This window comes from Neoarius graeffei, chromosome 26 (assembly GCF_027579695.1).
Source record: "Neoarius graeffei isolate fNeoGra1 chromosome 26, fNeoGra1.pri, whole genome shotgun sequence".
Lineage (NCBI taxonomy): Eukaryota > Metazoa > Chordata > Actinopteri > Siluriformes > Ariidae > Neoarius > Neoarius graeffei.
Window position 1 is genome coordinate 30,200,470 of NC_083594.1, and position 13,894 is coordinate 30,214,363.

General features: G+C 43.3%; 1 protein-coding gene across 3 annotated transcripts in view; it reads left to right on the forward strand.

Annotated features, from left to right (window-relative positions):
• The window catches only part of LOC132874303 (CXXC-type zinc finger protein 1-like), a 142,541-nt gene that overhangs the window by 16,421 nt on the left and 112,226 nt on the right, over positions 1-13,894 (forward strand). For all 3 annotated transcript variants that reach the window (XM_060910374.1, XM_060910373.1, XM_060910375.1), the window contains one exon: positions 11,629-11,756. In XM_060910374.1, the coding sequence (XP_060766357.1) occupies positions 11,629-11,756 (128 nt within the window). The remainder of the gene's footprint in view (positions 1-11,628; positions 11,757-13,894) is intronic.

Sequence of the window (13,894 nt, forward strand, 5' to 3'; positions counted from 1 at the left end):
AATATATGCTAATTCTCACTAATTTCGGTGTTTTTAAAGAAGAAAGCCAAGCCATTGGGTTTTATGCAGGCAAGTTTATTTAATCAACATTTGATTTTATTTTTTACTTTTAGTAGCATATTTTGGGCACCTTTTTAATTTGGGTGCCCACGATGTTATCCGTTGCCGGTTTCATGTAACTGAAAGGCCTGCTGTTATTTTCTTGGGTATAACTTTTAAGCATGTTTATCTTGATTATTCTGACATTTTCTTGTAAATTATATTCAATTTGTAGTGTAATTAGCAACTAATGTTTGGTGTAGTTTGGCCTTTGAAGATCACAAAAATGGCACATTTATGCCTAGTATAATATGTATCGCAAAAATACATGCATGTATTGATTATTTTGAAAACCTACCAACTGACTGATCTGGCACGTTTTGTGTGACAGTGATGGTAGTGATGATGGAGTCTCCTGGTGATATGACAGATGAATAGACAGTCAGATTATTTGCTAGGATGAGTCCTCATGTGGGAATGAAGACCTAGTCTTGAGGCACGCAGTCGGCTACAGACGTTGCAGGCAAAAGAGTTCAGTGGGACTGGGGGATGCTTCCTTCTTTCTCTCTTTGCCTGGATTGTAGCTGCCCTCTTGGACTCAAACGTCTTTGTGCCCAGACTGCAGTGATGTCTCCAGGACGTCCTGTCAAGGGTCAATGTTGCAGCTGTTTAGGGTGGCCTTCAGAGTGTCCTTGTACCTCTTGAATGGCTTTCCTTGGTCACGATACCCACTGCTCAGCTGTCCATAAAGCAGTATCTTGGGTATCTGGTTGCCTTCCATCCAGACATGTCCTGCCCACCTGAGGCTGACACTCAATGATCAGATTCTCAATACTGGGGAGACCACACTTTTCCAGCACCTGCAAGTTGGACACCTTGTCCTGCAATTTGATGTCGCAGATCTTCCGCAGGCATCTTTGGTGGAACTGCTCAAGCTGGGTGATGTGTTGACGCTAGGTGGTCCAGACTGATTGTGAGGCCAAAGCATCTGCACGTCGATACAAATCGATCTGTTATACACTGGATGTCTTCATGAGGGTGAGCTACAAGTGCACAATCATCCACGAACTAGGGATAGCGAAAACTAAAAAAAAATCTTGACCGACCACCGAGCCTCATTAGCCGGTTAAAGTCGGTTAACCTATGAGTTTAAACAGGGATGCAAACGGCGCGCCTTTTGGCGGATGCCGCCTTTTTCATGGCTGAATCGTGCAGATCCGATTTTTTTAATTTATTTTTTATTTTTATTTTTTTAAGGGGGTGGGGCGTTGGAGTTTCTGAATAATTTCATCAGAGTAAATTCTGTATTAAAGTTACTAAATAAGCAAATGCCGTTAGTCCATGAAACAGGAAGTATGAGAAGGAAACAGTAAATCAGAAAGCTGCGCACGTTTGCACGGAAGCTGCGCAAATGTGCGCAGCTTTCTGATTTACTGTTTTCTTCGCATACTTCCTGTGTTTCATGGACTGTAACGGCATTTGCTTATTTAGTAATTTTTAAGACAGAATTTACTCTGATGAAATTTAGACACTCCAACGCCCCCCCCCCCCCCCCCCCCCCCAAAAAAAAAAATCGGATCTGCATGATTCAGCCATGAAAAAGGCAGCATCTGCGCATTTTAGTTTGTGTGGAGAGATCTCTCATCTCATTATCTCTAGCCGCTTTATCCTTCTACAGGGTCGCAGGCAAGCTGGAGCCTATCCCAGCTGACTACGGGCGAAAGGCGGGGTACACCCTGGACAAGTCGCCAGGTCATCACAGGGCTGACACATAGACACAGACAACCATTCACACTCACATTCACACCTACGGTCAATTTAGAGTCACCAGTTAACCTAACCTGCATGTCTTTGGACTGTGGGGGAAACCGGAGCACCCGGAGGAAACCCACGGGGAGAACATGCAAACTCCACACAGAAAGGCCCTCGCCGGCCCCGGGGCTCGAACCCAGGACCTTCTTGCTGTGAGGCGACAGCGCTAACCACTACACCACCGTGCTGCCGTGTGGAGAGATATGATCTGCAATAACATGTATTGTTGGCTACAGACCGAAACATACTTTCAGAATGCACTGGCCAAGGCAGGACTAAACTCGATGTGCCTTCTAATAATAATAATTTAAAAAAAAAAAAAAGAGAGAATGGTAATTTGTAAGCTAAAAAGCCTGTCTCTACACTTTTTTTTTTTTCCTTTCTTTCTTTCGCTGAGTGGCAGCTGTCTTCAACTGGGGTGGGAGGGCGGGACAATGACTGAATGGGTGTTTCTGATTTGTCAGCTGTCGTCCTTACACCACATGGCATGCCCCAAGCGTTTACAACACAGAATTCCAGGTTCTCCGCTCCAAAATCGGCAGCTTCAAAATGATTGACTTTTTTTAAACCGACAACCAAAAAAAATTAACCGGTTGACATTGATTCGGTCAACCACCGGTCCAAACGGCCATCAGTTAACATCCCTACCACAAACAGGAACTCTTGCAAGATGGCATCAAACACTTTGGTCTTGGCTTGGAGTTGACGAAGGTTGAAATGGTTTTCCATCAGTTCGAAACTGGATGTGTAGTCCCTGAAAGCATCCATGAGCATTGTGGCGAGCAGAAAGGAAAAGAGTGTGGGGGCCAAAACACAGCCCTGCTTCACTCCGTTGTTCACTGGGAAAGGGTCAGATGTGCCTCCGTTTTCCTGGACACGTTTGCATGCCATCATGAAATGAGGTAATCAAGGTGACGAGCTTTTCTGGGCAGCCGAACTTTAAAGTATTCTCCAATGGCCCATGTCGGGTTGACTGTGTCAAAGGCCTTGGTTAGGTCAACAAAGACCATGTGGAGTTCCTTATTCTGTTCCTGGCACTTTTCCTGAAGCTGTCTGACAGCGAAGACCATGTCACAAGTGTCCCTGCCTCCTCAGAATCCACACTGTGATTCAGGAACAACTGGGTCAACCATGTGCTCAAGCAGTCTGTTAAGGATGATCCTGGCAAGGATTTTTCCCCGCAATGCACAACAAGGATATCCCACGATGATTGTCGCAGGAAGTCTTGTCTCCTTTTCTTTTGTAAATGTACACTATGGAAGCATCTTTTAAAGTCCTGTGGGATCACCCCAGCCTTCCATATGGACTGGAACAGAGAGGTCATCTTCTCTTGGAGTGTGTCTCCTCCTCCTTTCTTGTAAACGTCAGCAGGTATGCCATCAGTTCCAGGTATCTTCTCAGATGTTGCCTGCTTCAAAGCCATTACAACCTCTTCACTAGTGGGGAGGTCCGCCAGGGATTCCTTCACTGGTAGCTGTGGCAATGCTTGGATCGCCTCATCCGATATGGGTGACTCTCTGTTAAGGAGAGTGTTGAAGTGTTCAGCCCAGAGTGCCAGTATGTCTGCCTTCTCTGTGAGTAGCGTAGACTGGTCAGAAGACCGGACTGGGGATGAACCAGATGTCTTGGGGCCATAACCTTCCATGCTGGTCTTCACGAAGTGTTTCATGTCATGTCAGCTGCTGTTTGGAGTTCTTCAGCTTTCTTTTCCCACCAGCGGTTCTTCATCACTCATTTATACTGGAGGTGCTGTCTCGCTTGCTGATTGTCTTATTCCTTTTTTATGCAGGTCTTGCCGCTGAGGTGGGCCTTGTGAAGACTGCTGATGAGGCGGCTGATTTCCTCATCATTCTCGTCAAACCAGTCTCTGTGCTTTCATTTGACAAAGCCAATGTTATCAGCTGCAGCACTGTAGACAGCATCCTTGAATCACTTCCACTCCTCTTCAATGTCATCCTCTGAGGGTTCAGCAGTTGAGAGGTACTTTTTTTTTAATCCTCTCTTGCAGTGTCTGCTTGCTGTGGTGGAGACAAGAAACATTCAGCTTTTTGAGTGGCTTTTCCCTGGCTGATTTGATCATCTGAGCTATCTGGATGTTCATCTTGCTCCAGAGAAGGCGATGATCAGACCAGCAGTCGGCTCCCCTCATGCAGCCAGTGGAGTGAGTCGTGGTGATCTCTTTGACGGACAATGACACAGCCCGGTATATGCCGTTGTTTGGAGCGCAGGTGTATCCATGTATTCTTGAACTTCTCCGCTTGCTGAAAGAGAGTGTTGGTAATGAAGAGCTCATGCTGTGCACACAATGACCGGAACATCAAGCCATTGGAGTTGCACTTCCCTGTCCATGGTGTCCAAGAACACTGAGCCAAGCATGGTAGTCTGTCCCATACTCATGCATTGAAGTCCCCGAGGATGATGAGTTTGTCTGTGCTGTCTACCTCCGAAACGAGGCGGCTCAGGTCTTTGTAGAATGCCTCCTTCATTTCATCAGAATTTATCATCATTGGTGCATAGATATTGACAGTGGCATTAATGTACGACAGTAATGACTTCAATAACGGCGTGGTGGAGCAGTGTCTGAAAGTTTTTTTTTTTTTTTCTCTTCTTCTTCTTCCTCCATTTTACCAATGAGCTCACTACATAGTCCTCTATATAGACGTGATAATTTCACCTGGGGTCAAATAGACACCATCTTTTGTATAAGCAAGGCTTAATCTGTCTTCAATATGGTTCGGTTTTGGCTGTTCAAATTGAGAAATGGATAAAGGGCATCACCATCTCCCCCACTATCAAGAAAAATATATTAACAAAAAGAAGAAAATTCTTCAAGAACATCAAAGAAATGAGTGGTTAAAGAGAATACGATAAGGGGAGCTAAGCCTGAAAACTCCAGAGAAATTTATGATTGTATTTAAAATGTATTCAAAAAAAGGAAGTTGGAAGTGGTATGGTAGAGTTTTTTTGCTTAAGAATCTCGTTTTATTTTTTCTGCTTGCATTTGAGTTCACTTCTTCATGAAAGTGTTTGATTTTCTTACAGGTGAAGCAGCTTCCTTATTCAACACAGAAAACCCAGATTGATTTTAAAGGCGTCGTGCGGTAATTTCAGCAATCAGGCTATATCATGTGTCAAAATGTCAGGTTTGGTGGGTTATTCAAGCCCCTCGGTTTCCCGCGATCTCAGTGTCACGATGCGCCCCGCATACAAGCATTTAAAGTTGACGCGCACAGCCAAATTTAGGCAGCCAGCCGTTAACTAGGTCAACTTATGTGTGACGTCATACCAGTAACCTCCCTTGGGTGATGCTGGCCTGTTCCCATGTTTTCTCTATGGCGTGCGTTTACCAGAGTTGTTTACATTGTGGATTTTGTGGATTTATTCAGTTTGTGGATAGTTTTGAACACTCAAAACACTATGAAATGATGTATTAATATTCTGTGATACAAAATGCCTAATCGGTGTATTGTGTTTGGCTGTAACAACAAACACTGAACACTATTTGTGACTGTTATCAATGGATCTGATTTCAAGGTCATGGCTAGGTATTGATAGAAAAAAATAAATTTTTTAAAAACACATTGTGGCAGCGGGGGCGTGGTCAAGCGCCGGTCTGTGACAGGATCATTACACCTGACGGTAATTAACCTGTGTTTTCCTAGTAACCCGCGCCCTATTTAAGGAGGCAGAGGAGAGCTCATCCCGGGACAAGAACACAGTGTGTGTTTCGCTATCAGATTAAAACTGGCGGTTATACTGAAAAGTCTGGCAATAAAAAGCCTATTTGCATCTGAAGCGTTGTCCTGCCGTCCTCTGTGCTCCACCCACACTTCAGAGAGCTCTACAGTGGTGCCAAAACCCGGGACAAGGTGGAGCACCAACCTCGCAGCCCACCATGGAATCCTCCCCGTTCGGGGACCTGGTCCACGCCCTCGCCACGGCTCAGCAAAGCCAGCACCAGGCGCTCGTCACGCTCCGAAAGGAGCAAGAGCGGCGCTTTGAAGCCCTGGTGCTGGCCCAGCAGGAAGATCGCGAGGCGTTCCGGCATCTCGCGTCGGCGGGGGTCCACCAGCGCCCCGGCCTCGGGCCCGTCTCCCCTCATCGTGACCAAGATGGGCCCGAAGGACGACCCCGAGGCGTTTTTCACATTTGTTCGAGCAGGTCGCCGAAGCCTCGGGGTGGCCGATGGAGCAGCGCGCGACGCGCCTCCTCCCCCTCCTGACGGGAGAGGCGCAGCTGGCCGCGCTATAACTCACGCCCGCCGCTGGCCTACGCGACCTTCGCCGGGCCGTCCTCCAGCGCGCGGAAGCGCTGGCGCTGTTGTTCTGGCGTGTGCCCCACGCACTGGAGGACGGCCCGGCGAAGGTCCGCGTAGGCTGGCCGGCGGGGGGAGTTATAGCGCGGCCAGCTGCGCCTCTCCCGTCAGGAGGGGGAGGAGGCGCGCCGCGCGCTGCTCCATCGGCCACCCCGAGGCTTCGGCGACCTGCTCGAACAATGTGAGAAACGCCTCGGGGTCGTCCTTCGGGCCCATCTTGGTCACGATGAGGGGAGACGGGCCCGAGGCCGGGCGCTGGTGGACCCCGCCGACGCGAGATGCCGGAACGCCTCGCGATCTTCCTGCTGGGCCAGCACCAGGGCTTCGAAGCGCCGCTCTTGCTCCTTTCGGAGCGTGACGAGCGCCTGGTGCTGGCTTTGCTGAGCCGTGGCGAGGGCGTGGACCAGGTCCCCGAACGGGGAGGATTCCATGGGGCTGCGAGGTTGGTGCTCCACCTTGTCCCGGGTTTTGGCACCATTGTTAGAGCTCTCTGAAGTGTGGGTGGAGCACAGAGGACGGCAGGACAACGCTTCCAGATGCAAATAGGCTTTTTATTGCCAGACTTTTCAGTATAACCGCCAGTTTTAATCTGATAGCGAAACACACACTGTGTTCTTGTCCCGGGATGAGCTCTCCTCTGCCTCCTTAAATAGGGCGCGGTTACTAGGAAAACACAGGTTAATTACCGTCAGGTGTAATGATTCTGCCACTCACCTTCCCTGGCTCCCGCCCTCCTGTCACAGACCGGCGCTTGACCACGCCCCCCGCTGCCACATGTTTTAAGTGTTTCTATGTATCAATCATTAATTGTACAAAATGATTTTCATACATTTATGTATTTGTCATATCTTTCTTTGTCACATGAAGTGTTGTCTTGATAACACATGTGGCACATAATTTTAGCAAATGGATGACAGAAGATTAATTGAAAGATTTATGCCACAGAGCTGCCTTTAACTAATAATTATCACTTATTACTGACGATTGTACGTTTACTAAACAATACAATACAAAGCTCAATACTCCCAGCCTATAACATACTGAATATCAAGTTAAAATCAACCGCAATAAAAGGAAAATGATGAAAACTGGAATATCAAGGGGTCTACTGTATCGGAAGGCCCACTACATTTCGCGAGATCGCAAGCTGTCAAGTTGCTAGAATTCAATCTTTCTAGCTATACTTTCACCCCCTACAGCTATCAGTATTACACACAATCATAGATTAATCACACAGCATTCTAATTCAAGTGAAAATATAATTAAATAGGTTTAAAAATACACACAAGTAGTGATTTAGTCAGAGAAACCAACCAAAACAAGTCTTCAAGTTGCCCGTCTTCGTTTCTGTCGTCGTCAGAACTGTCCTCATTTTCTTCTGAGAAGATGAGCGCTCAGGTTTCAAATCTGTAAGGCTGGATACCACCAGGACATTCAGCTGTCAAAATCTCTACTTGTGGGCCATTTTCTTCTGTATCGGTAAAATCAAAGCTAATTTCCTCAGCATCGCTCCTATTTTCTGGTGTGTCTGCCATTGCAACTGCACCGAGTGGTTACTGGTATGACGTCACGCAGCTGTTCCATTGACCGAGAGGGGGCGCTGCGAACGTGGAAAATTTCAAGTGATGGGCATGATCAAATAAGGACCGATTACAACCGCGGGAAGCTTTTGAAAAATCGACGGTCAATTTATTTCGAATCTCGAAAGCATTCTGGTGCAGAATAATGCGACTTTTATCGCCACTGCGTGACGCCTTTAAAGAGCTCTGACATAACTCAGTAAAAAACAACAAAAAAAAAAAAGTGGCATGCGCGATATATCCTGAAAGAACAGCAAAGATTAAGAACAGAGACTGCTGAAACTTTGCTTCTATTATCAAAGGAAACCAGTCTTGTGCAAAATGTCACCATGGAGCCAGACTGTAGTAATGAACCTACAGTTCGGGAGTGTTCTGCACAAACAGACTGAACTTTACAACAGCTATATGCATGTGAAATGGAAATAAATCAACAAAGGCAGGAAAAACCGTTTTGGATAAAACTGTCCGTTACACACTACCAACCGGTGTGATTTCGTTGTGCCTTTTGAATAGGGAATAAATGAAGAGGGAACTGAACATTAACCATTTATTGAAATGATGATGATTTTTTATTTATTATTATTATTACTACTACAAGGGAGATTATAGTTACTATATGACTATAGCTACAACTGGAATGTGCTGATTGTTAGCGTTTGTAATTGTACCATCCACTGTTAGATAATTAAAATAAAATCTTACAATATTGTTTGAAAGTCTAGAGCAAGAACTAGGATGTTATTTTACAAATAACACTTCAGATATTGTTTTAACAATAAGTATCAATGTATAAATTATGGAGTGCAAATAGCTCTGTAACTAAATGTCCTTGGGGTTGTTGAGACATGGAGGGCTGGGAATACCATCTAGCCCACAGTTGAGAATAAATGCTTTAGCTTTTGCAACATTCTGTTTCCAAAAGCTGATAAATTCTTCACACAAGTTTTTTTGCTTTTGTAGTGGATTTTATTTTATTTTTATCATTTATTTATTTAATTTTTTTAAGTGTCCTCCTGGGTCAGGACCCTTTGGGGGGGAAAAGAAAGTATATTCCATCATGTAGCTAACGCTAGGCCATAAATCTGCACCTACTTCAGTTGTTTCGAGGAATTTTGTATAGATCATAACCGCTAATAAACTATAATTTCCACATGTATCTGTCCGTCGCTTCTTTCTAACATTATCCAAATAATCTGGTAGTGGAGCTTTTTTTTTTTTTTTTTTTAAAGTTGTTTTCTTCGGACAACAGCCACAGACGTTGGATATCTCCACTTGGCTTCAGTATGTAAACAAAGTTTTATTGTCCCCTAGGACAATATAAGACTGGACAGTATATGGTAGCGATGGTTGCTAACATAAATGTGACGTCAGTGCAAGGGGTCTATAAAATTCCCTAGATAGTGAGTAGGGAGAAGTGAATGAGTGTGATTTTGGACACAGCTCGTGTTCTGTCAGCGCACCTTCCAGGCAGGGGATCACAGATCTACATCATTTCTGGTTTGGGCCATTCTCGGTGGAAGGGAATTCCAGGCATCACTTCTTGACGGGAGGTTTAAATATTTTTTGTTGAGTTTTCATCTCCACGCCTTGCAATTACATCGAAAATTTAAAGTTTATGTTAAAATCTATTAAATGACAGCGAGGAGACCTGTTCGTGTCAGTATCACTTTAACCTTAAATCAAGTCCTGATCTCGACCCTATGAGAAAATATGTGGACTGTGCTTAATAGTCGGGTCTGTGCCAGGAAACACAAATTTAATTGAACTCTACAAATTCTACCAAGACGACTGGTCAAATATCCAGTCAAAATTCTGCCAGAAGCTTGTTGATGGCTACCAGAAGTGTCTGGTCAAGGTGAAACTTGCTAAGAGACATTTTAAGCATATATTAGGTGTACTGTATTTATAGTTGTGGCCCTGTATGTACAACCCCAAATCAGGAAAAGTTGGGATGGTATGGGAAATGCAAATAAAAAAAGAAAGTGGTGATTTTCTAAGTTTACTTTGACTTGTATTTCATTGCAGACAGTATGAACCCAAGATATTTCATGTTTTGTCCAGTCAACTTCATTTAATTTGTTAATGTACGTCCTTTCCTGTGTTTCAGGCCTGCAACACGTTCCAAAAAAGTTGCGATGGGGTGACTTTGGGCTAGTAATGTGGTAAAACAAATGTGATTTGAAACAAGTGATGTCAACAGGTGATTGTAATGATGTACAAAATCAGTATCCAGGAAAGGCCTCATCTTTGAAGAGCAAAGATGGGCCAAGGATCTCCAGTTTGTAAACAAATGCATGAGAAAATTATTGAAGTGTTTAAAAACCATGTTCCTCAAAGAAGGATAAGAAGGGATTTGGATATTTCAACCTCGACAGTGCATAATTTAGTGAAATGATAATAGGAATCTGGAGGAAGTTCGGTGTAAGGGCGCAAGGCTAAGCTTAACACTTGTGATCTCCAGTCCCTTAGATGGCACTACATCAAGAACAGTCATTCATCTGTAGCTGGTATAACCACATGGGCTCAGGATGGCTTTGGCAAAACATTTCAAGCACTACACTAGGGTTACATCCACAAATGCCAGTTAAACTCTACAAAAGGAAGCCTTATTGTTGACTATGTCCAGAAACGCCATCAACTTATCTGGGCTCGGAGGCATCTGGGATCAACCATAACACAGTGGAAACATGTATTGTGGTCAGATAAATCAGTATTCTGAGTCTTTTTTTGGAAGAAATGTGCTGTGTGTTCCAGACCAAAGACAGAAAGGACCATACAGACTGTTACCATCAAGTTCAAAAGTCCGGGTCTACAAAACAAAATTAATGAAGTAGCATCAAATATTATGCTGCTGTATTATTTTGAGTGCAATACAAGTCAAAGATAACTTGCAAATCATTTGTTTTCAAGTTTAATTTCAACATACTGTCCCAACTTATGATTTTGAGGTTGCATGGTTAAATACATTTCCAATGTCTATGACTGGATATACTGTAACTTAAAAACTCGAATTTTTCAGAGATATGAAAAATGACTAATGTAGGCATAGTACAAAGATGCATGTTGTAAAAAAGCCCAATATTACCATGACCATGTCCATGATGATATTCATGTGTGTATGTAAACATCTTGACTGCAGCTGTATCAGTCAAACCTGTAGTGCTAGGCTCCTTTAAAGCCTCTTCTTACAAGCCTATTCATTATGCTGAATTGAGCTGCGTGTCCCGTCTCCCCCCCCCCCCCCCCCCCCCCCAAAAAAAAAAAAAAATCACTATGCTTTGGCAGTAAGCTCACCTTGCATATGTAGGTGACTCTTGAGTGACCCAATTGTATAAACCAAGGGCTTGACCTTGCAGCTTTCCACCAAGGCAAACCTTCAGTGTTTTCTTGTTGTGCCCAGTGTGTGCCCTACGGTGCTACTTGCACCAAATGGCCACTGTGCACCATTCTACAAGGAGGGGCTCATCATGGGCATTAGAAGCATGGTGCTGTGGGAACTCTGCTGCTACCTGGATGCCACTGTGCACATTCTCCAGGTTCTAAAGGTTAACATCACCTCTCCCAGTGCCACGAGTGTGGCAGTCACTTCCAACATCTGTTAAGGTTTCCTCATGATATTCTGGGCATTTTATACGGATGATTCTCCTTGCCCCAATATGTTGATTGGTTGAAATGGAAGGCTACTTGCATAACAGAAAACCACTAAGGTTCTCTGATATTCAGAACCAATTCGGTCAGAAGGTCCTAGGGAAAATGGATATATGATGGCAGTATTTTATTTATTGAAAATACTGTAATATGAAACTTTAATTCTCACAGCCCCTGGGGATTGTCCAGGGTTAATTGAACTACATTTATAATTAGTGTTTCTCTATCTGACAGAAATGGATCCCTCTCTTGAATTAAAATACAGATCAAAACATTTGCGTGAGAAAGAGATGGAACCAGAGAGAGCTGAAAAACGATCCAGTACTCCAGACTACAAACTGGATAAACGCCGTGGATCTAAAGTGAGTGTTCACAGCTTTTACCTGTGTGTGTTTTGTGTTTGTTCCCCCCGCATCCTCGTTCTTGTGACCTGTTAAAGCTTCTCTGCTGTAGACAGGCAAATGGTGGTGCTGGAAAGTTTGTGGACCCTTTTTTAAAATTTTCTATATTTCTGCATAGATATGACCTAAAACACCAATCAGATTTTCACGCAAGTCGTAAACACAGATCCCAGTCAAGCAAATGAGACAAAAATATAATACTTGGTCATTTATTGAGGAAAATGGTCCAATATTACATATGTGAGTGGCAAAAGTATGTGAACCTCTAGGATTAGCAGTTAATTTGAAGGCAAAATTAGTCTGGTGTAACTTTTGTCAGTGGGATGACAATCAGGTGTTAAGTGGGCACCCTGTTTTATTTGAAAAACAGGGTTCTATCAGTCTGATCTTTACAACACATTTGTAGAAATGTATTACTGCACGAACAAAGGTTGCTGAGGATTTCTGAAACGTTTTTGATGCTGATCAGGTTATAAAAGCTGACAAAACAATCTCTAAAGAGTTAGGACTCTACTAATCCACACCCAGGCAGATATAGGAAATTCAAAATTCAGTTCAATTTTATTTGTATAGTGCTTTTAACAATGGACAGTCTCAAAGCATCTTTACAAGGAATATGTAATACATCTCTCAATGCTCGAAAAACCTCATGTCCAATCGTCCCAGACGACTAAAGTCTGCACAAGGACGAGTAAAACTTGAATGGTGATCGGACGACAAAAGTTAGTGCTGGCAACCTAATAGGGCTGTGCCGATAGACGATGCCATCATCCATCGACGATGGTAGTCATCCATCACGATGGAGAGCCACCATCGTGATACCACGCCCCCTCCTGTCATAAACTTGCATATATCATCTGGGCCTATTTAACCTAAAAAGTTTTTTTTTTTTGTTAGTTTAGTTTAATATATAAATATATAATATAACATATTATATATAAATACATAATTATAAAAATCATTATAAAGTAATATCCTATTACCGCTTGTTCACGCTAGTGAACATAACATGTGGTTACACAAATACAGTATGCTACTAATAATAAATTTTGACTTCATTTTTTAGCCTACACTATACTTTTAATGTAAAATTTGTCATGTTGTTCAAACAAATAGCCACTATTAACGACTTCAGTCGGGAAATATTGCACCTTATCAAACGGCAGTGAAGCGCAGACTTTGGCAGAAGTCAAATAACTTTTAATCTGGTAAATAGGCCTACTTTCAGACACAAAATGGTCCACTCTAAGCCATAATGTCAAACCAAATGGAAGAATGAAGGTGATTCTGTGAACCGGTATTCGTGAAAAGATACAGTAAGCTGAACAACAAATCAAGTCTAACAGGAACGCACAAGCATGCGCTTAACGGTAGCCTACACAATTTAATTTAGGCATTAACCAGGCTTAGGCATTAACTTTTTTTTTTATTGTAAAAATGCTACAAAATAGTCATGAACATGATTTTGTAAACATATATTTATGTAAAGATGAACGATCAAGACGAAGAGAACCGGAACGTGTGCAGCACGAAATGCACTCACAAAGTTTAACGTAGCCGGGCATTAACTTTTTACAGTGAAATTAAAGCTACCAAATATTCATGAAGTCGACTCAGTTAGTAAAGAACAGCGATTTAAAAAAAAAAAAAAAAGAGAGCCTGTGTTAATACAAGAACAAGTAAATAACAATAATAGTAATAATCAAAATCAAGAAAACACAGGCAGTCCGAAGCAATTTAACCTAATGGGTTAACAGTGCAGGCAGTGGTCACCATGTTTAAATGTCGAGGTTTCTGGCCAAAAATACTAGCATGTTTACTTTGTCTGGTTTTAATGAGCTGCGGATTGGGGTAACTATACTACCCGTGGTGCTGAACACTCGTTCTGATGGAGTACTGGTGGCGCATATGCACAAATATTTACGTGCTAATCTTGCCATTAATGGAAGTCTTTTCTCGTTCCTTTTCCACCACATCAGTGGGTCCTCCTCCCCATCAATGGCAATTTCCTGCAGGTACATGGTCATTTCTGCCTCAGACTTTTCTTCATCAATAAGCATGGATGCTCTGGCTGCTGCTCTCAGGCCGAAACGCATCTT